The sequence below is a fragment of the Ambystoma mexicanum genome, chromosome 1q, assembly GCF_040938575.1.
Source record: "Ambystoma mexicanum isolate Mex_15411 chromosome 1q, UKY_AmexF1_1, whole genome shotgun sequence".
In the NCBI taxonomy this organism is placed as follows: Eukaryota; Metazoa; Chordata; class Amphibia; order Caudata; family Ambystomatidae; genus Ambystoma; species Ambystoma mexicanum.
The window spans coordinates 1,388,595,068-1,388,616,029 of record NC_090922.1 but is presented as its reverse complement, the minus strand read 5'-3'; the positions used below and the strand labels follow the sequence as shown (position 1 = coordinate 1,388,616,029).

At 45.6% G+C, this 20,962-nt stretch overlaps 1 protein-coding gene across 1 annotated transcript in view; it reads right to left on the bottom strand.

Moving 5' to 3' along the window:
- Positions 1 to 5,006, bottom strand: part of PDZK1IP1 (PDZK1 interacting protein 1) — a 175,268-nt gene extending 170,262 nt beyond the window's left edge. The window contains exon 1 of the mRNA XM_069635393.1: positions 4,852 to 5,006. Coding sequence (XP_069491494.1) covers positions 4,852 to 4,918 — 67 coding nt within the window. The 5' untranslated portion in view covers positions 4,919 to 5,006. The remainder of the gene's footprint in view (positions 1 to 4,851) is intronic.
- Positions 5,007 to 20,962: the final 15,956 nt, after the last annotated feature.

Sequence of the window (20,962 nt, the reverse complement as noted above, 5' to 3'; positions counted from 1 at the left end):
AGGGGGGGAAGTGGTAGAAGCAGTAGTTGTCATTGTGGGGAAGGCAGTAGTAGTGAAAGTATTGGAAGTCTGAGTCATGGAAGTGGATTGCATAATTGCAGGTGTGGAAAACGAAAAGAAGTGAAACTCTGAACAAAAGTAAGGAAGAAGAAGAGGTGGACCAAACCATTTTAAAAATAGAAAGACAGGCGTAAAGACACGGTGGGAGCCCGAGAGCTGGCAGAAACCAGGGCTTCACACGGTGGTGTGCCTATGTCCTTCCTGAACAAGATCAGAGAACGCATGCAGCGTTCTCACTGAGGCTGGTAAGCCGCCACAGGAAGCTTGAGCTGTGACCGACGGGTGGGAACAGCAGCGAGGAGCGGACACAATGGAGACGAGTATGAGCTGCCTCCCCAATGCTGGCAATGTGAGTGGGCGCATCAAGGGGGCAAAACCCTGTGGGGCTGGGAAGCTTGATGCTTCTACAGTATTTTCCAGGACAGCAACCATCAGGGTGCCGACAAAGATGGAACGCCCCTGCAGAGTCACTGCCTTCCCAAGCTCCGATGGTACCAGCAGGCGAGCGCAGGAGGCGTGCCGGAAGAAAAGAAGGGCAAAGAGAGAGAGGGAATGCCAGCATCATAAAGCCAAATTCTAGGACTGGCGCACCGCCTGCCGTGAGGAGAAGAAACAGAACCCCATTGGAGAGCTCTTATCAGCCCCGGCGTGGACAACAGGAGCGGTACTGCTGTACTGCTGAAGTGCAGATTTGGAGTTATACGTCAGCGACACCATGGCGACACTGTGAGAATGCCCTCATATGCCCCGCTGACGACCAGAGAAAGGAACCGTGGAACAACTCATGCAGGTAACGCATGGGGAGAACAGGAATAGGTGCAAGTAAATCTATGTCTATACCATGACAATGTTACTGAAAGAGCGTTATAAGTGAATAGTAGTTTAGGCAACAAAGTGAACCCATTCTATCACAGAAGTAAAACAAAACAAAGAACAAACAGGCACAATTTAGATGTAATGTGTGTCCCTGTAAAAAGCCACTCGTCCTCGTCCCAGTAATTCTGGGAAATATAGTTTGGCAACTCTTGGCAGGCGAGTAAGCGAAGTAGGATAAGCTATCAACGGGAAAGGAACTAAGACTGGGAGAACATTAAAGTGTTGATTGTTCACACATAAGAATTGCTCACCACAACTGTGGTATGGGAAAGACCAGGGCAGGTGAATCTTACTTTGAGTTGATGAACTGTCTTTGAAATTTGGACTAGGTACAATGGACATTTTTGATTTTCCCCTGTAGAAGGTTTTTGCAGGATCTAGAGTGTGAGGGCCAGGCTAGTTTTTGACACAGGGCGATGGACTATATATTTTGACATCCTGACGACTGTTCCTTTAGCAAGTTTTGTTGAGGCAGGGAAACCCCTCATTCAATTAGAGATAGTGAGACCTTTTCTCCAACCCTATTATTCTTTGAATAAAAGCATTATTTTGTAGCAAACCCTCCTGTGTCCGTCTCCTTCCTCCAGCCCCTCATTATATTTGACATACCAGCTAGATATATAACCTTAAATGTACTCCCAGCGTGTTTTTTTTTAGCCAATTTGAAATATGGGAAGAGTCAGTGTTCTTTATTTCCGTGACTAGGGCAGTCCAGCGAAATGGTGCCAGGTGTGACATTGAACAAAAGCTGGAGGCAGGGCGGGTTGGACAGGGAAGGGATAGGTCGAGAAAAGCCAGTGAGCAAATAGTGTGAGAGGGAGGGTAACAATGGAATGAATTAGCTAGATGGGGTGGAGGTGGGTAAGTGGAGAGGTGGATTTAAAGACAGGTAAGGTGAATTTGAAAAGTGAATAGTACTACATGGTGTGTCATCGATGAGAGGAGATGGGGAGGAATGGGTACAGTAGCAAAGTTCCGTATTTTAGTTAAAGGATTGAAGGGGTAGGGGAGAAGTTAGAGCAATAGTCGAGGACACCTATGAGAGGGGTAGAGCTTAAGGTTGCACTGCAGTGATGGGTGAGATAAGGATGGATTTTCAAACGTTAGTGGGTTCATGAAGTTGAGGCAATGAAGTGCTGGAGCTTGAGGTTTCTGTCACAGAAGACCCCCAGGTTGCGAAACTTTGGGTAATGTGTGAGGAGATCAGAGGGGAAGGAAACAGGGCTGGAGATGCAAAGAGCAATTGAAGTATAGAGGTGAATTACTTCCATTCCATCAAGAAATACAACAAGCAGTCACCCAGTCACCGGAGGTGGAGGGGCTGCTGGATAAATGGGGGGATATTTCAGGGGTGAAAGAAGGAAAGGAGAAAAAGAGGGTAGGATAAGCCAAAAGAGGCAATGAGTTTGCCAATTGAAGAGCGGTAGATTGTGAAGAGGGGTGGTCCTAGAAAGCCCTGGTGGGCTCACACTGGCAGAGGGTGGACGAGGAAGTGCCAGAGTTCCATGAAAAGGAAAAGGCTTCGATTTCATGGCCAAGAGGTGATCCGGTATTCCCATTGACTACTAGATCTCAGATAACAATGTGTGTGAGGGTGAGGGAAGAGTGGTCCATGGTGTCAAAGGCTGCGGAACAATCGAGGAAGATGAGACTTGAGGATAGACCGGAGTAGCAGGCAGAAGTGAGGAAGGTGAAGACGTGCATCCGTTCCATCTCTTAGTGACGACCTGCCTGACATCCAGAAGGGTAGGGGTGGAGGGGTCACAAAGTATCTAATTTTCCAGGTAGTTAGTGATGACATGGAACCCAACATGCCCTAGGATTATGGAGCAGTGGGCGAGCAGAGAGGCAGGCCAAGAGTTGGCTTGGAAGCTGTAATCTGAGATTGGAATAGCGTAGCAACTTTGACACGGGCGGAACAAGTACCAGTTACAAGACAGATATGGAAGAGGAAGGAGATGAGGGCCCAGGTGATGGGGCAAGAGAGTGCAACGGGTCTGGTATGGACTGGCTCTCCTAAATTACTGTCTAGTTCCACAGGTGAGGTCAGGAAGAGTGATACAGCAGAAGAGATGGCGTGGGAGTGGGTGGAGAGAAGCAAGAAGCAGGAGTGTTAAGAGTGTAGTCAGGCAGATACAAGGAGAAGTAATGAGCTAGGTTTTTAGCAGGGTGAGAGGGGAGAAGATTGACCGTGAGTGATCGGGGCGGAGGGTAGAGGAGAGCTTGCAATGGTGGAATGTAACAGTTAGATGAGGGCAAACAAGGACTCTTGTAGGGGATAAGGAAGTAAGAAGAGCCTCACTGTGTCAGCGGGAAAAGGCAGAGAGGAAGATGCGCTTCTGGCTGATCCAAAGTCCATATCATTCACCTCGCTTGACTAATATGCTCGGTGTAGGAGCAGGAGGCAGAGGCTGCGTGGAGAGCCTCTGGTATGGTAGTGAATTGGGAAGATCAAGGTCCCAGCAATGACCATGACTGATAGGCCAGGAAGATGAGAGCCAAACCAGTGTGTAATACAGGATGACTCATTTATGGGAGAGTAAAGCTCTAGTAGCTTCCCACTCATACACGCATATCTTTCAGGTTCCCTTAAAGCATCCAATCAGGTGCCTGTTTGGAAAGTCCCTGAAGTCCCCAGGCTGCATCTGACAAATATGTCAAGTTTTCGGGGCAAAGTCTGAATTCGGGCAGTGCCCACTTGGCCACTCGAGATCGTTAAACTGAGTACCATGAAATCGGGGTTATACTAAGTAACAAATGTTTAGCATATAAAAATACTAAAAGTTCTATGAACTAAAACGTATAATAAATAAATACGTAAATAAATAAATAAAGTAAGTAGCCATTACAAAGCACAGGGGTGGCATGGCATTAAGCACTTTATAAAAACGGACATATTTTATTTAGGCCACGATATCTCGGCTCTAAGAAGCATGATCACCTCTTGTCACCGATCAAAAGACTTAATAGTTTTATGACTAAACCCCAGACTATGCAAGCGGGACAGACCACACCTCCTTCAGACCTCATGGACAGCTTGCGGTGCAGGTAGACCCCTCGGCTTGCTTGGTTGGTGGGCTCTATAGCAACACGACCTGGCCAGGTGCTGACACCCGCCCTTTAAAGGGTACCCGCGGAATCAGGGAGGAACAGTCTCAGTTTGCTTAAGGAAGCAAATAGTACCTGGACCAGCCGAATATTAACTAAAAGGTCACTTGTTCGCAGCCGCTGCTAAATTAAGGCTTCGGCGCCGACTGAGTGCCCACCCTTTCTGCCACCTCCTCCTGTACTCTCCCGGTGGAACTTGCAGTTAACCAGTTACACGGAGTTTCTACTGGGTCCAGTTTCTGGTGCGTGGCTTTTTGAGCATTGAATGGAACCCTGCGTGGAACATTCGAGGAGATTGCATGTGCATCCTGGAACTGCCTAATGATGTCTGTTGGTTTCATTGTATATTTGTTTTTGAAAGGTAGAAAGTCCTGCGTTTTTGTGCCACTGAACGGATTCAGTTTCTTTACTAAAAACTAAAAATGCGGGGTGGCAGGTAGACAGTAAAGGAGAACTTTCCATCTGCAGTCTCCCTGCAAGCTTCTTTCTGTGCACAGGTTGGTGTTGCCCCGCTAGAATGCTCTGCCATTGTTCCTGCTGTTATGACTTGTACATCTCTGTTGACAAACCGAAGTATTTCCCAATGGCACGCCGAGTTCTGTGACCTCATGGCGAGTTGCGCAACATACGAGACAGAAAATGAATTGGGAGTTTCAGCAGCGGTGAAGCCAGACTTTCTCACCCCGAGTCAGCGGTGCCAACACAAACACGCTCTCCTGGCAAGCAGTGCCAGCCTCGTTTCCAGTGAGAACCGTATTAGCATCACACACGGACTAAAAGAGGAATAAAACACTGTTAGTACTGTACCTCCCTGGCAACCGACGGGTCCGAGAGTCGTTAGAATCAAGCAGAGAACAAGCTGGAAGGCAGCCATGGCGGACGGGCTGAGGTTCCTGACACCACTGTCAGGCGGTGCTGCTTGTGGTGCCTGCACACAGGTGTGTGGAGAAGCGCTCTGATGCAGGTTCCTGTGGATGCAAGAGCCTCCCTCTGCTGACCCCACCCCCTGGGGCACGGGAGGGAGTTGGTAAATTATCAAACATCTCCACAGTGTATCATTGCCAGGGAGGTGTTTATTTTAAGATCGGCCTGTGATCTCTGCACTGGTACTGAATTTACCAAGCTAATGCACTTTTGAGTGAAACTCGTGCATTTCCAGCACACTTCAACAGGACACAGTTTGCAATCGTTTTTGTGGGGTATCACCCGAAAAGATCCAGTAGATGCAAGTCACCAAACGTGTACAGGAGCGTTTCCCAACACATTTTCATCATGCATGTGTCCCCAATATATGTCAGTATAAAAACATGGTCATGCTGGCTGTGCCAAAGCATTTCCATGGAGGCTGCACCAATATATGCAGGTATTACCATATCAGAACATACCCCTGTTGGATTAAGGAGAAAAAATGCCATGCCACAAAACGAAAATATGTCAAGCGTGGCTGCACTAATGTATGCAAATTTAGCAAGGGAACAACATGTATCATGTTTGCCTTACCCTTGCTGTTTAGTAATGAATCCCATGCTACAGTAAGAAAATATATTCAGACTGGCTTCACAAATGTTGGCCAGTCTAGACACGTACTAATACTCATCACGTTGGCTTCACCCTTGATGCCCAGGAAAAAAAATGATATCACACATTAAAGAAATATGTTCTGATGGCTCATCAATGTGGGCCAGTACCACATAGGAAAGCTCATCATGCTGCCTCCACTCTTGATGCCCAGTTCAAGTAATGCCAAGATGTTCAGACTAGCCCATCAATGTGGGCCAGCACCACATAGGAACACTCACCATGCTACAATACCCTTTGATGCCCCATAACGAAATGCCATGCCAACCTGGGCCAGTTCTATGTAAGAACACTCATTGTACTGTCTTCCCCCTTGATGCCCAATAAAGAATGCCATGCCACAGTAAAGAAATGTGTCCAGACTGGCCCACCAATGTGGGCCAGTACTAAATTGGAACACTCATGTTGTCTTCACCATTGATTCCTAGTAAAGAAATGCCATGCCACAGTAAGAAAACATTGGTTGCTTCAAAGACATGTTTTCTTACTGTGGCATGCTAGCTGCACAAATTCCCCAGCCCTATTGTTAAGAAAACTCACCATCACGTTGGCTCTACTATAAGTAGAGCCTTTGTAAAATGCCATGCCATAGTAATAAAACATCTCATGGAATTTTACAACGGTGTTAAGCTGCATGCAACAGTGCCCCCCTCCCACCCCGAAGGCCCCAGCTTTCCATGCACACACTCATTCATACACATTCACACAAGCAGACACACTCCTAGAGCTCTCATTCAATCATTCACACACAGGCACTCAGAACATTCAAAGGGAGGTCTCACTCACACACAAACTCAGATACACACTATCACTAACATGCATGCTCCCTTTTCGAATAAACTCTTTCTCTCTCATACACACGCATTCAAACACATACATTCACAAATCATGCAAGCAGAAAATTCCCTTTTTTTGCTTTAAAAACATTACAGGCTGCAGCAATGATCTTTTATTCAGGATGCTGGGCTTCACCTTTCTTCCAGGCGTCATCTCGTTGGATGAAGAGGAACGGAGGGTCAGCAAACGCCCTTCACCCGGCCTCCTGCCTAATCTTTGATCAGGCACAGATCAGGATCAGCATTCTGACTCCACCCCAGTCTGAGACAGACAGACAGGCAGAGGGAGGGGCGATGAGGCCTTCAGTATCCAGCGCCCCTGAAGGACTCTGAATTCCTAACGCACCCATGGTCTCCCAAATGCTTTCGAAATGAGTGGCGGCATGGGTGTTTTATTTGGCAGCCTTTACCCATGTTAAGTGCTGGGCATGGCATTAGGGACACTTTGCTGAGAATGTAAATGAGTTTAGATTCTTTGCAAATTCCAACACTAGATTTGCATCATGAAACGAGTTAAAATCCTTCACCCCCCATAAAAGGTGAGCAAGGGTTGAAGCAGTGTTCATTGATCATTGGTAAATTGGGCATCACTTTGTTAGCATGGTGGATACTCCCATCATTCATTGGTTCAAGATACTCCCTAGATACAAAAACAAAATCCTTAAGTAGCACATTCAGTGGGTAAAAGGCATGACCGGCAAGATGTTTATGCCCTGGCCTCAAGACGGCACTCATTTGAAAACGATGCTGCAACACATGTGCACATATTTACATGCCACACATAAGGGAAAGCAATTACAGGACAGATTAAGTATACTCGAGCTGTGGAAAATGTTTGGAGAAGAGGAGCGAAGTAAAAAAGAACAGATGTTTAACCAGCGCAATATAAATGGCACAAAGCCCAGAGCTACACCTCCTCTTCCCAAACTAGTGACCCGTCCACGACTGTACAGGGATTATACCCATTAAAGGCCACTCCAGGATATTTCAAACCCCATATATACGCCCCCAGATGAAGACAATAACATAAGCGAGAAGGTGAGCAGGCAAAGCCAAGTGCTATTGCAGGAGGAATCTGATGCACCGTGCAGGGTGCAAGCAAACCTAACAGAAGTTGATGAGGAGCGTCAAAGAGCAAATGGCACGCAGGTCAAAAGAGATGAGATGGCAATTGTGTCAGATAAATGGATAAGGGGAAAAGATAATATGGAAACTTGATGGAAAAAGGGCATTGATGAATGTTATGAGAAGGTGAGGGAAGGTAGAGACAGACAGGAGGCAGCGAATGAGAAGAGGCTGGAGGAAGAGAGAAAAAAGGAAAGACAAAGAGAGAAAAAACAAAGGGAGAACAGAGGGCAGGAAGACAGGAAAGTGAAAAGAAACAGGAAGAGAAAGAAAGAGCAAACAAAAGACAGGAAGAAAAAGTACGAGGAAAAAGACGAGATGAAGAAAGGGAAAAAAGAGAGGCGCCATAAAGAAGTTGATGATATCATGAGTAGTCAAACATTGTTAGACAAAGGAGAAGAAGACGTCAAGAGAAGAAAAAGTGACAGCCCGTACAGGAACAGAAGGGATGGCACAGGATTAAGAGGTTGGGGAATGAATCAGCAGCAGGAAGCCAGGGATGTATTGGAAGAGGTAATGAGTGGGATATATAGGAGAGATCCCCTTTGAAGACTACAGTTTAAGGACAGACGGGATGAGGAATAAGAAGAAACACAGACAGACAAGGAAGATGACGAGGACAGTGCGGAAGAAGCAGCTACATTAACCCTGTCTACGGCACGGTTGTCGGGAGAGAGGTAGCTTGGTCCAATTCAGAGGAACCAGCGATAAGGCCAGAGCCTGTTAAATACCCGCTGGCTCCCAAAGATGAGCTCGAGGGTGGCAGAAAGGAAGACTCCATATGTAAATATGATATAATTTGATAGGTCATTTATAACGCGCTTAATACCCAGAGGTTTCTAAGCACAGACCCAGGGATCAAACCTGCATGCTCGTGTCATCTTGCTTCCAAGGCGAGCACGTTGCTACTGAGCTATCCTCCCGAGACAATAGACTAAGAAATTTAGCAGGATGAAAGAACGTTAGCATGACGGAAGCACCAAAGAGGACGAAGGGTGTAGCTGCACCTTTACACAAAACCGGCCTGACACAATTTTCTCTATTACAGAAAGGTAGAGGACTAGTGCAGTATATACCTTGGTCACAGACAGATACAAATATTTTAATTTACAATTTACAGTCTCTTACTGCAGGTGCAGGTAAGAGGATTTATGAGTTACAGTGAGAGACGGCTGGCATAACATTAGCTGTGGGAGACATGAAAAGCTTGTTTGTTGCCATATTAGGTGAACAGTCAGACGACATTTGGAAATGGGCAGGATATTGTGGGGTGACAGCAAAAAATACCCAACATGAGAGTGCCCCTTCTAACAATTGTCGAGCAGATGTATGGAGTGCACTCATATTACACTTCCCAGACACAGCAGACATGAGTGCGATGATGACGTGAAAGATGGGACCAGATGAAGACCCTTCTGCCTATTTGTAAAACATTCAATAGAAATGGCGTTTAGAGACTAGAGAAGCGTGGGACAAAACATGCCATCAAATTTTATGCCCCATCTCCCAGCTAACAGGTACAGAGAAAATTCAAGAAAACTGTGGGGATTGTGGTGAAACCCTGGCCTTAGATAGAATTAACTATTGTCCATCATTGTACACTAAGGCAAGAGAAGGACAGAAAAAAATATGAGGAAAGAAAGATAGAAGAAGGAAAATTGGGCCAAAAGAGCTGTCACAATTGTCATTAGCAGGAGCCATATTAACAAATGTTGAGGAAAGCGGAGCATGCAGGAGGCACAGCAGATGCAGCCAGGGATTATTGGAAACTTCGCTGGAAGACAGGTATATCATTATTAGCCCCGAGGGAGAGGATTTTCACCCAGAAGCAGAGGGTTTGGATTTCAAGTACCACTGGTTGGGGGTTTAATGGGGGGCAACTAGGGTTCGGAGGATCTGCAGCACAATGTTGGACTGCAGGAAACTGGGACACATTTTCCAGTTTTGTAAAAGTAGTGGAGGCATACAACAAAACTGGCAACACCTTGTCCCAAGAGGGGGGTCAGCGTACCCACCACAGTATAGCGCTTCGCCAACATAATATAACGTCCAAGTTTACACGCAGTATCAGCAAACACAGGCACCGCAAATGCCGCAAACACAGCAGATAGTACAACCACAAATTCAACAACCACAATAGGTGGTACAATCTCAGTCACCGCACCCACAAGTGCAACCACAAGTACTCCAGGATGCCATAGTACAATGGGGTGCAAACATATTGCTGCCAGTACTGGCAGTATCCAGAGCAAGGGGTGTGACAGTAGTGGGAGGGTATCCCTTTACGCGAACAGGGCTGAACATGTATCCACAATAGGCCAACCACAAGGTGACTTAATGTGTCCAATTCTATTGATTAGCTCAGACCACCAAGAGGAACCGAGGGTCGGGTGACTATGCTTTTTCCTTTTCTGTAGATACGTGGGTGACGAGATCCTGTTTTAGAGGGGGAAAGTTTCTTATGTTAGGAATATCAGTGGGGGCACAATATTCTATAGGTGCTATGACAAGAGTTCCTTTTACAGACAAATTGCCCATAACCATATAAGAGCATGAGATGGCTACGCCATTGTTATACTCTGGAAAGACACCCGTCAACATATTGACAAACGTGCGCATGCACAGAAGGTTATTACACGTACGAAACAATGTTCAGTGGGCAAGCTCCTAATATGGGCTGAGACTAATTACCCGTATGATTAGGAGTCAGGGAGAACGTTACCACCACACAGTAGAACTGTGTACTTACGGGGCGCAATAGTGCTGGGGGCTTGAATGGTAGCAGGGTTAGCGACTGCGTGGTGCAAATAGCAAAATATAAAGCAGCTCCTCCACAGTAGAGATAATACACAGCTTCCGCTGCGCACTCATAATTCTTTGCTATTTTTCTAATGGAGACTCCTATGCCGAAATGGACTCCTAACGATAACGAGCCGGGATGAAAGCAACCCGCAGCTAAGTAGTGTTTACTTTATTATTGAAAATGTTGTACTGAAGTGTTTATAAACTCTGAATAAGCAAGGAACATGTGTGCATGTAATGTTTGCTAAGAAGCATGTGGGCATGTAAAGTTTTCTGAAGAGTGATGGTGTTGGCAAACACAATATGACAAACCGGGGGCAGGCTGGCATGAAGCAATGTTGGTGCAATTGAAACTCACTGTGCTTTTGGCTCAAGTTCAGGCAGGAGTTCTGAGGCATTAAACCTGTGTGAATGTTAAAGGTATGAAAGGGCAGAGATCACCAACCCCAGGAGGGGATGCCAGAGCCGAGGAGCATGTTTTCTCTGAAACCCTCTCCCCATCCATAACCTCTACCAAACCATCTTTCCAGTTACCCTCAAACCTCCTACCTACCCACTCAGCGGACCCTAACCCTCTTTCCCCGGCAGGTTACAGAGAACTGTGGTAGTACTATTCTCAGGTGCCAAGACCCAACATGGATGTAGGTGTTCGTGCTGCCTCCGCGCAAGACTGGGCCTGGATCTGACAGAAGAGTGAGACCATGAGTTGTCAAGCACCTAGTCAGCATGATAAGCAATGGAGGACATGTTGACCCTTCTGCAGGAGATCAAGGCCGAGCTCTCTGCGACCTGGCAGCATTTTGTAAGCCTGGCTGGTCAGGAACAGACCCTGGCAGCCCAGACCACTGCACCAAGCTAAACCATTGCCCAGGGCCCCACCCACTCTGGTCCAAGTCCAAGTATCCACAAGACCACCACTCCTGTTAGCACCACCGGAAAGGTACCATGGCGAATCCACAGAAGTTCAACCAATGTGTAATACAATGTCAACTGCATTTTCTGACAAAGCCAGAAGTGTTTTGTTCAACTCAAGCCAGTACAGCGTTTGTGATTTCATATTTGGAAGGAGACGCCGCTTACTGGGCTACCCCCTTGATACATAAGGACGATGCACTCTTGTAGAGATGGGATGGTTTCTTAGAGGAATTCATCAAAATTTTCAATCAGCGGTCCGCACTGCTAATTAAAGTCAGAGAGAGCTGTTGATGATTTGCCAAGGAGGCAAAGTGTTAGTGACTTATGTTACGACCTTTAATCGACTAGCGGTAGAAACGGACTGGTCACAGGAGAAGAGGATGGCCATATTCGACCAGGGATTAAGGGATGAAATCAAGGATTTGATTGCGCAAGTTGACCCCCAGCCAGAAAACTGTTAATCTATGATATGCCTGGCGCTACGCCTTGATCAGAGGCAAAATTAATGCAAACAGGAACAACAAAAGTCAGAGTCCAAGCCATTAGTTCATTTAGATGAGCAGAAATCCTTTAAAGGAACAGAGAAGAACCAAGAAGAACCAATGCAGATAGGATCTGTGCGGGGGCCATTATCAAAAGAAGAAAAGGACAAGAGACAGCGTTGTAAATTATGCCTATTCTGTGGAAATCCAGGCCACTTCATTCAGGATTGCCCCACCAAGCCCCACCAAGCCCAAGGGAGAGTCGTCGCGAAACGCCAGTGCTCGCCAGTACTGAGGGTGGTCAGGTGAGCCAATCTAAAGACACGTCAACATTCTTAGCTAATACCCAGCAATCACAGGACGCTCATGTGACCGTCGCAGGCCACTTAAGTTGGCAGGGCAAGCAAGTTCCTGTATCGTTGATGGTAGACTCTGGAGCTAGGGACAACTTTGCTGATAAGACCTTGGCAGAGCAACTGAGTCTACCGCTGGTAAACAGGGAACAATAGGAGGAAATCAAACCGGTGGAGTGCAGCCTACAACATCAAGAGAGACTGAGATTCAACGTCATAGCAGCCCAGCAGTTTGGTTTGACATTAGGGTTGCCTTGGTTAGGGCTTCACAATCCAACGGTGGACTGGACCTTGGGTTTGGTACAGTTCTTGTCAGATCACTGTTTGAAGCATTGTAAAAAGGCAAATGTAGCATCCAGTAACAGCAAGCCTGGCCTAATAGAAAACCTGATCTGGAATGTAGGCAACAGCTTGCCTTCAGAGTATCAAGAGTATAACTGGACTGGACCTTGGGTTTGGTACAGTTCTTGTCAGATCACTGTTTGAAGCATTGTAAAAAGGCAAATGTAGCATCCAGTAACAGCAAGCCTGGCCTAATAGAAAACCTGATCTGGAATGTAGGCAACAGCTTGCCTTCAGAGTATCAAGAGTATAAGGGTGTCTTTAGTAAACCCACGGCTGAAACACTACCACCACATCAGACCTTTGACTGCAGGATAGACTTAGAGCTTGGAGCAATCCCACCCTGCAGTCAGATCTACACGTTAACATAGGCAGAAAACGAGCACTTGAAGGAGTATATAGATACTAATTTAGCCATTCATAAGACATTCGACCTGAACAGTGTCCTTTCCCTTGTTCTTCGTGCCAAAGAAGACCAGAGACCTAAGAATATGCATTGACTACAGAGCGTTCAACCGTATCACAGTGAAGAATCGTTACCCCTCGCCATTGCTTCATGTCTTATTAGACCAGGTACTGGGATTAACAGCTTATACCAAACTCGACTTACGCTGAGCCAGCCATCTGGTGCGGGTGTGGGGGGGGAGAATGGAAGACCGCTTCCGGAACTAAGTTCAGATTGTATGAGTATCAGGTCATGTCTTTTGGGATTTCCAATGCACCTTCAAGCATTTCCTAGATGAAGTCTTGCAGGGTTACCACGACGTGTTTGCAGTTGTCGATATTGATGACATACTCATCTACTCCCGAAATATGGAAGAACATCAAGACCATGTAAGGGCAGTTTTTCAATTCCTACGAGAACATAAGCTTTACGCCAAGCTTGAGAAGTGTGACTTCCATAAGATGACAGTAGAGTTCCTGGGATTCATCCTGTCCCCCTGAAGGAGTCACTATGGACAAGAAGAAGATGCAAGCAATAGTAGACTGGCCGTCACCCACCTCTGTGAAGGACATACAAACTGTGTTGGGACTCGCCAATTTTTATCGGCAGTTCATAGACAGCGTTGCTAAAAAAGTTCAGCCATCACCAGACTTGAGAAAGAGCGTGGTTTTCCAGTGGGACGCTGCTGCAGAAGCAGGTTTTCAAGCCCTCAAAACAGTGTTTACTACGGCACCAGCACTGCTTCATCCAGACCCTAAGCGACTCTATGTGGTGGAGATGGACGCCTCAAGTTATGCTATAGGAGCCACCCTTTTGCAACAGGACAATACAGGAGAGTTACATCCAGTGGCCTATTACTCACAAACGTTACTGCCAGCTGAACAAAACGATGTAACCGCTGATCGTGAGTTACTAGCGATCAAAGCCGCTTTTGAAGAATGGCGTCATTACCGGATGGGTGCCCAACATACAATCACCATATTAACTGATCACCGGCACATACAGTTCATGAAGTCGGCCAAGGCTTTAAGCCCCAGCCAACTGAGAGGGGCGATTTATTGCGCAGATTTCGATTTTGTAGTCACTTATCGACCAGAAGTTGAAAACAAGAAAGCACACACCTTGTCGCACTACCCAGAACCGACTAACAATCCAACTATGAATACAGAAGAGCCTAAACCCATACTGCCTCCCACTCGTGTCATCAGTGATGTCGTAGTGGATAATGTGTTCGAAGACATCCGAGGCGCAATGACAGCGCAAGAGCTTGCCCAGTGGAATATCGCAAGCAAACAACAAACAGTAAAGGATGGGCTATTTCCATGGGACAGCCTTGTTTCTGCCAACCATGAAAATCCAACAACAAGGAATCAGATGGTGCCACAACTTGCCTTTTGTGGGACATCCAGGCATAACCAAAACTCAAGAATTGGTCAGTCACCACTTTTGGTGGCCTCACATGAAACGAGACATACAACAATATGTAACGACCTGTGAAACCTGCTCAGGGAATAAATCCGAACATCAGAAGCCAGCAGGGAACCTCCGTCCTCTACCCACAGCACCTATGCTCTTGCACACAATTTCACTCGATCTAATAGTAGAGCTTCCAGAGAGCCAATGGTTTACTACACTCCTAGTGGTGATAGATTCCTTGACCGAGTTGGCACACTTCATCCCGTGTAAGGGTACACTATCAGCAAATACCTTGGTTAACTTGTTTTTACAGAATACAGTATGGCTTCATGGAATTCTGCAACACATTATATCAGACAGAAGCCCACAGTTTACATGACGCTTTTGGCAGGCCTTCTGCAAAACAGTACGGATCGATATGTGATTTTCCATCAACTATCACCATGAAACTGACGGGTAAACTGAGTGAATGAACCAAACTTTAGAACAATACTTACGCTGTATGACACACGAAAGTTAAACCTCCAGGGCTGACACCATCTGGTTGGCCGAGTTAACCTATAACAACGCTATTCATTCTTCTACTAAATTGACTCATTTCTTTGGTACGTATGGTTTCTATCTGCGTTTTCAGCTGGTTCCACAGCCAGAAACAACCACAGTCCCCGCTGCGTAGGCACGCAAAGAACAACTTGAGAAAGCATGGCGAGGCATTCAAGTCAACCTAACTGAAGCCAAACAAAAGTATAAGCAATATGCAGACAGAAAAAGGTGACAGAGCCCTGTGTACAAGGTTGGAGAAAAGGTTTGGCTAGCTACACGTAATCTCTGTTTGCCTGGATCACGAAAGTTCCAACCCCACTTTATAGGTTACTTCCCAGTAGAAGCAATTATCAACCCAGTGGCAGTGCAAACCCTACCCCGACAGATGCAAATACATCCAGTCTACCATATTGCATTACTCAAGCTAGCCCCTGCATCCATTCACTAAAAGAAACGCCCACCAATCCTAGTAGACGGGTTCCCAGATTTTGAAGTTAAAGCAATCCTAGATTCACGGTTGAGAAAAGGGCAATTATGGTACCTGATCGATTGGGAGAGGTATGGGCCAGAAAGATCGCTCTTGGGAACATGCACAAAATGTACATACTCCTCAACTCCTCCGCATGTTTCACCGCAATCATCCTACTAAGCCGGGGCCTGCTGGAGGGAGGTGGAGTACTATCAGGCAAAGGCATGAGGCTGGCAGTACAAGTAGTGCAAATAAAACCAAAGCTTGGTGTATAAGAAAAAGGCCTAGGATCAAGTATTCCAGAAGACTTATTTGTGTTTACTATAGGAAAGGCCCAGGGAACCAAAGGAACACTCCCAGACTACGTTCCGTTCCCAGCAGCCACGTGTAAGCACGAGCCTGCCGACATGGCCAGGGACACACATCTGCTAGCGTGCATGCCTGAGCCCGTGAGGTCTCACTCACGCTACTGACTTCCAAGGAGAAGGAACGCACTTCAAAGGAGCTCCTGCAGGCAAGCCCTCGCAGGTCCTTCCCCCACCTGTGTCAACCGCAGGCCCCGCTCCATGATCCAGATAAGTGCAGGTTCCTAGAAATATGTGTTCAGCATAGTTGCTACTACAAATGCATGCATGCAAAGAATGCTATTACGGGTACAAAAAATGTTTAGCCAACAAGCAGCTAATATGTCCTGAGACTATTTACCCATGTGATAAGAAGTCCGGGAGAACATTACCACCATACAGTAGAACTGTTGAACTTACGGGCCGCATCAGTGCTGGAGGCGGGAATGGTAGCAGGGTTTAACAGCCGTGTGGTGCAAACAGTAAAAGTTAAAGCAACTCCTCCACAGTAGAGATAACAGACAGCTTCTGCTGTGCATTCTCATAATTCCTTGGTATTTTTCTAGTGTAGCCTCCTTTGCCGGAACAGACTCCTAGATAACAAGCCAGGATGAAAGCAACACTCATCTAAGTAGTGTTTACTTTATTATTGAAAATATTTTATACTGAAGTGTTTACACACTCTGAATAAGCAAGGAACAATTGAAACTCACAGTGCTTTTGGCTCAATAGGAAGTTGATCATACTAAACTTTAGGCAGGAGTTATGAGGCATTAAACCTGTGTGACTGTGAATGGTATGAAATGGCGCAGATCACCAACCCCAGGAGTGGATGCCGGAGCAGAGGAGCATGTTTTCCTCTAAACCCTCTACCCATCCATAACTTCTACCTAACCCTCTTTCCGGTTACCCTCAAACCCCCTAACTATGCACTCAGCGGACCCTAAACCTCTTTCCTAGGCGGGTAACAGAAACCTGTGATAATACTATTCCCAGATGCCAAGACCCAATGGGGAGGTAGGTGTTTGTCCTGCCTCTGCACAAGACTGGGCATGGATCTGACACCAGAGTTACCCACAGATGTGGAGGAAGGGCAGATAATTACAACTGAATTAGAACTAGCAATAGAGAGGACAAAGTGATATTACATGGAGTTTATGGTAATGGAATAACCTGGAACACTGCTGTAGTGCTTGACTGAACACACAGACTAACTGACTTAACTGATGAAGACCTTTTTGAATATGACAATTCAGATGACAAGATGATTTTTAACATTTGCTTTACATATAATTTGCAAATATATTACAGCAAGGCCCCCCAATTAATATTATTGTTAAGTAAGGTACCATCATTTATGTAGGAGGATTTGGCAAAGGTACCGAGTTCATTGTGGACTAACAATCCATATGATGTTGGCTTACTAAAAGGAGTAAGAAGAATGCCATTTTACCACAAGAAAAGCAGTGTCACATGTCGAAGGAAGCTGAAGAAGGTGTTTATGAAATCATTGCTGCCTTGATGTGGCAAAGTATATTAGTGCATTCCGAATCAACATGCAACACAGCAGTGTACTCTGTAAAAATGGCACAAGAGGGGTCTTCGAGATTTATACAGGATTTACGTTCCCTGAAAAGTATTTTTGAGGCTGAGTTCTCACTAGTGCCAAATCCAGCAACCATAGTGTGTCATATACCATCTAAAGCCCAATACTATACAGTGATAGATTAGAACAATCTTTTTTCTCTATTCCCCTGCATAAAGACTCAAAATATTTGACCAAGTTTACCTATCATGGAATTAGGTAACGACACAGTGACCTCCCACAGGGGTACTGTGAGTCCCACAGTGTTTTTAATTGAGTGCTGGACATGGACTTGGGAAATATCCAAACTGACAGCACGGCATACAGTATGTGGATGACTTCTTAGTTTGCAGTGCAACACAGGAAGAGTGCAGGAAAGACTGTGAAATTAGTGACAGTCTTGGCCGAAAAAGGGTACAAGATGGACAAAGAAACATTGTCAGGAGGAAGTATTGTATATAGGCCAGATAATATCAAAAGAACGGGGAAAGTGACACTTGAAACAGTAGAGGCAATCAGAAAAATGGCCAGAACAAATACTGTAAAGGAGATGCAACAGTTTTTGCGATGCTGTAATTGCAAGGCATTGGTCTTTGTCTACAGCACGTATGTCAGGCCATATTTGGAAGAACTGAAAGAAGCGCTGAAAGACAGAACAGTTTTGGCATGGACAAGTGAGATGTTAAGCGCATTTGAAGAGTTGAGAAAAGCAATCAGCACAGCTCCCGTGTTATGGATCCCAGATTTTAATGAGTAATTTTTCTTGTTCTCCCATTCAAATGCAGCTGTGATGACGGCTGTCCCCACACAGAAAACATCACTGGGACACGAACCATGGCAAATTACAGCAGAATCTTAGATCCAGTAATGAGAGGCCATTACCCAAGTGAACAAGCATTGGCTGCAGCAGCCTTTGCAATTGTGAAATCAGTGACTATTGCAATGGGCTGTTACATCACATTATATGTGGAACATGCTCTTGTTGCAACACTTGAGAAATCCAAAGCATATTGACAACCCAGAAAGCATTGAATAACGAGGTTATAATATTGAATACATTGATCAAAATGGTAGGGGTCGCACAGGTAACCCAGCAAGATTGATAGCAGAACCTGTGGAAGAGGGAGATTATGTACCTAAGCTGATTTTTATGACTACGCAACTCGCATCAAGGAAAACACCCTAGGCGGGGATATGATTGTCTTTGTTGATGGGTCATCAACGATTGGCCAGAGAAGTGAATTGCGACGTAGGGGGACAGCAGTGGTGAAGGCAATAGACAATGGAATCTTTGAAGTTGTTTTTCAGCACAAGCAGCAGAGTTGGTAGCTATGATTTTAGTGTTCAAGGAGCATGAAGATGAGGTGGTGACAGTGCACTCTGACTTTGCCTACATGACAACAAAAGTACATTCAGAGTTGTCACCTTGGAAAAGGAGGGGCTACCAGCATGCAGATGACACACCAGTACAGCATGCACTATTGTTAAAGAGACTATTAGAAGCCCTGGAACATCTATCGGCGATAGCCGTGCTCAAGTGCGCAATGCATACACGAGGCACAGACATGTTTTCCTATGGCAACAAAGCTGCAGATTTAGAAGCAAAAAGGACGGCATATTTTCCAGAGATGCTAGACATTACAACTGTCCCAAACAAATACTCACGCACACATAACATGGTGATGACAGAAGGGTTCAACCTACTGCCAGTAACGCACATTGTGGAATTACAGAATTCCCCGCAAGAAGAGAGGTATTTGTGGAGAAATAAGGGGTGCTCTTTATTACCATCTGAATTTGTGTGGTGCCAGGATAACACAGCGAATCCTGTTATGCCTATTGAGCTGCTCACATTAGCACTGGAGCAGCTTCATTATCCAGCAAACATCTCCAAAGAATGCCTTGCAGTGTCGATTTCGGATGATTGGTTGATCCCAAATCTGAAGGAGCATGTGACTGATTTATTTACATGATGTGTCAGAAATGTACTGCTGGGCATGCACTGAAAATGGTGAGAGGAGCAGTACCCCACCCTACTGGACCATTTCGGCGTGTGCATATCGACTATGTAGATATGCTTAAAAAAATGTAACGGCTACAAACATATGATCGTAGTTGTACGCCTTTTTCCAGATGGATCAAAGCAGGTCGATGCACAAATCCCGATACCATATCGGCTGCAGCATTAGTTGTATGTGAGGTGTTCCCTCCATGGTGATTATTGTAAGTGCTACACTCGGATAATGGACCCCATTTTGTAAACAAAGTGTTTGAATACATAACAGCCCTATTGGAGATAAGAATACATTCTCATCTGCTTACCAACCACAAGCAAACAGAATTTGTGAGCACCTCAACAGCCTCTTGAAGGAATGCACAGCAAAAATAAAGTATATCTTGCATAAGAGTTGGCTGCATTGCCTTCCTCTGGCTCTTTTTTCCTTACGAAATTAGCCAGGCTCTGGTCACCACTTGACACCTCATGAGCTGGTGACAGGACACAGAATGACTGCCCCAATTGCTCCTTCAACACAGGCTAGAACTGATGCTGAGAATTCAGCCACTGTACTTGGTAAAGAAATGCATGATTATTTGATGGCTATGTCTAAATCCCTGAAATTAATCTGTAAACATAAGCAGGTAAGGCAAGGGGGTTCAAGGGTCACCAAAGACGACTGCAAACATATTGATAGAGATAGTTTGTTACAGCCCCTCCAATTTTATCTGGGGGATGAGGTCCTCTGTAGGAACTTTGTGACACATTGGCACAAACCTAGATTTGAGGCAGCCTACACAGTAGACGCAGTGACCCCTTCTGCAGTTAAAGTAGAAAGAAGGAAAGCCTGCCTCTACTTAAGTGACGTCAATAAGTACCGTTGTTACTCCCCCAGGTCCCCTGTCCAACGATCCGGAGGTCGAAGGTAAAGAATAAGTTCCAGGACCCCAGACGCGAGCGATGGCCAGAGCCAATCACCAGCAGGAACAGCAGCAGCAAGAATAAGGAGATACTGTTTTTTTATTCCAAGAACATTGTTCGGCATTCTCCAAAGACACTTTTTAGACACAGAGCATAGACTTTCCCATTCCAGGAAGAATATCAGATGTTCCCCATAACCATCCTTTTTTTCTGGCCTTTTCATTTCCTCTGAACACTTATCCCTTTTTAGGAACTTGGAAGATTTGTTCAGCTGTTTTGTTGTTCAACTTAAAAACATATATTGTCCTTGAAAGAAATTTGCTCTCACTCCTAACTAGGTTCTTCTTGTGATTGCTTATCCTTTTAAGAAATGGAAAGAGATAGTTCCTCTGGCAAAATATTGCATTTATTAAATGTATGTATTTATTTATTTAATTTATTTTTGTATTTATAGCATCTAGTTGCTTGTTACAGGAAATGCAAGCCAGGCAGAGTACAGGAGAAGTAAGTTAGCAGGGTACAACAGTTGAACAAAACTGGTGAGTCATAAGGTTCTTCACGAATGAGAGGTAGGAAGGGTTGGCTCGCAGGGTGAGGGGTAGATTGTTCCAAAGTGTGGCTCCACAGGCGGTTGAAGCTGGATCCCACTTGGTACAGTGAGGAGGTGGCTGTTTAAAGAACAGCGGTCTGGCGGGTGAGTATCTGTTTATCTTCTGGGCAAGGTAGGAGAGTGTATCATTCGAGAGGCAGCGATGTGAGATGGAAA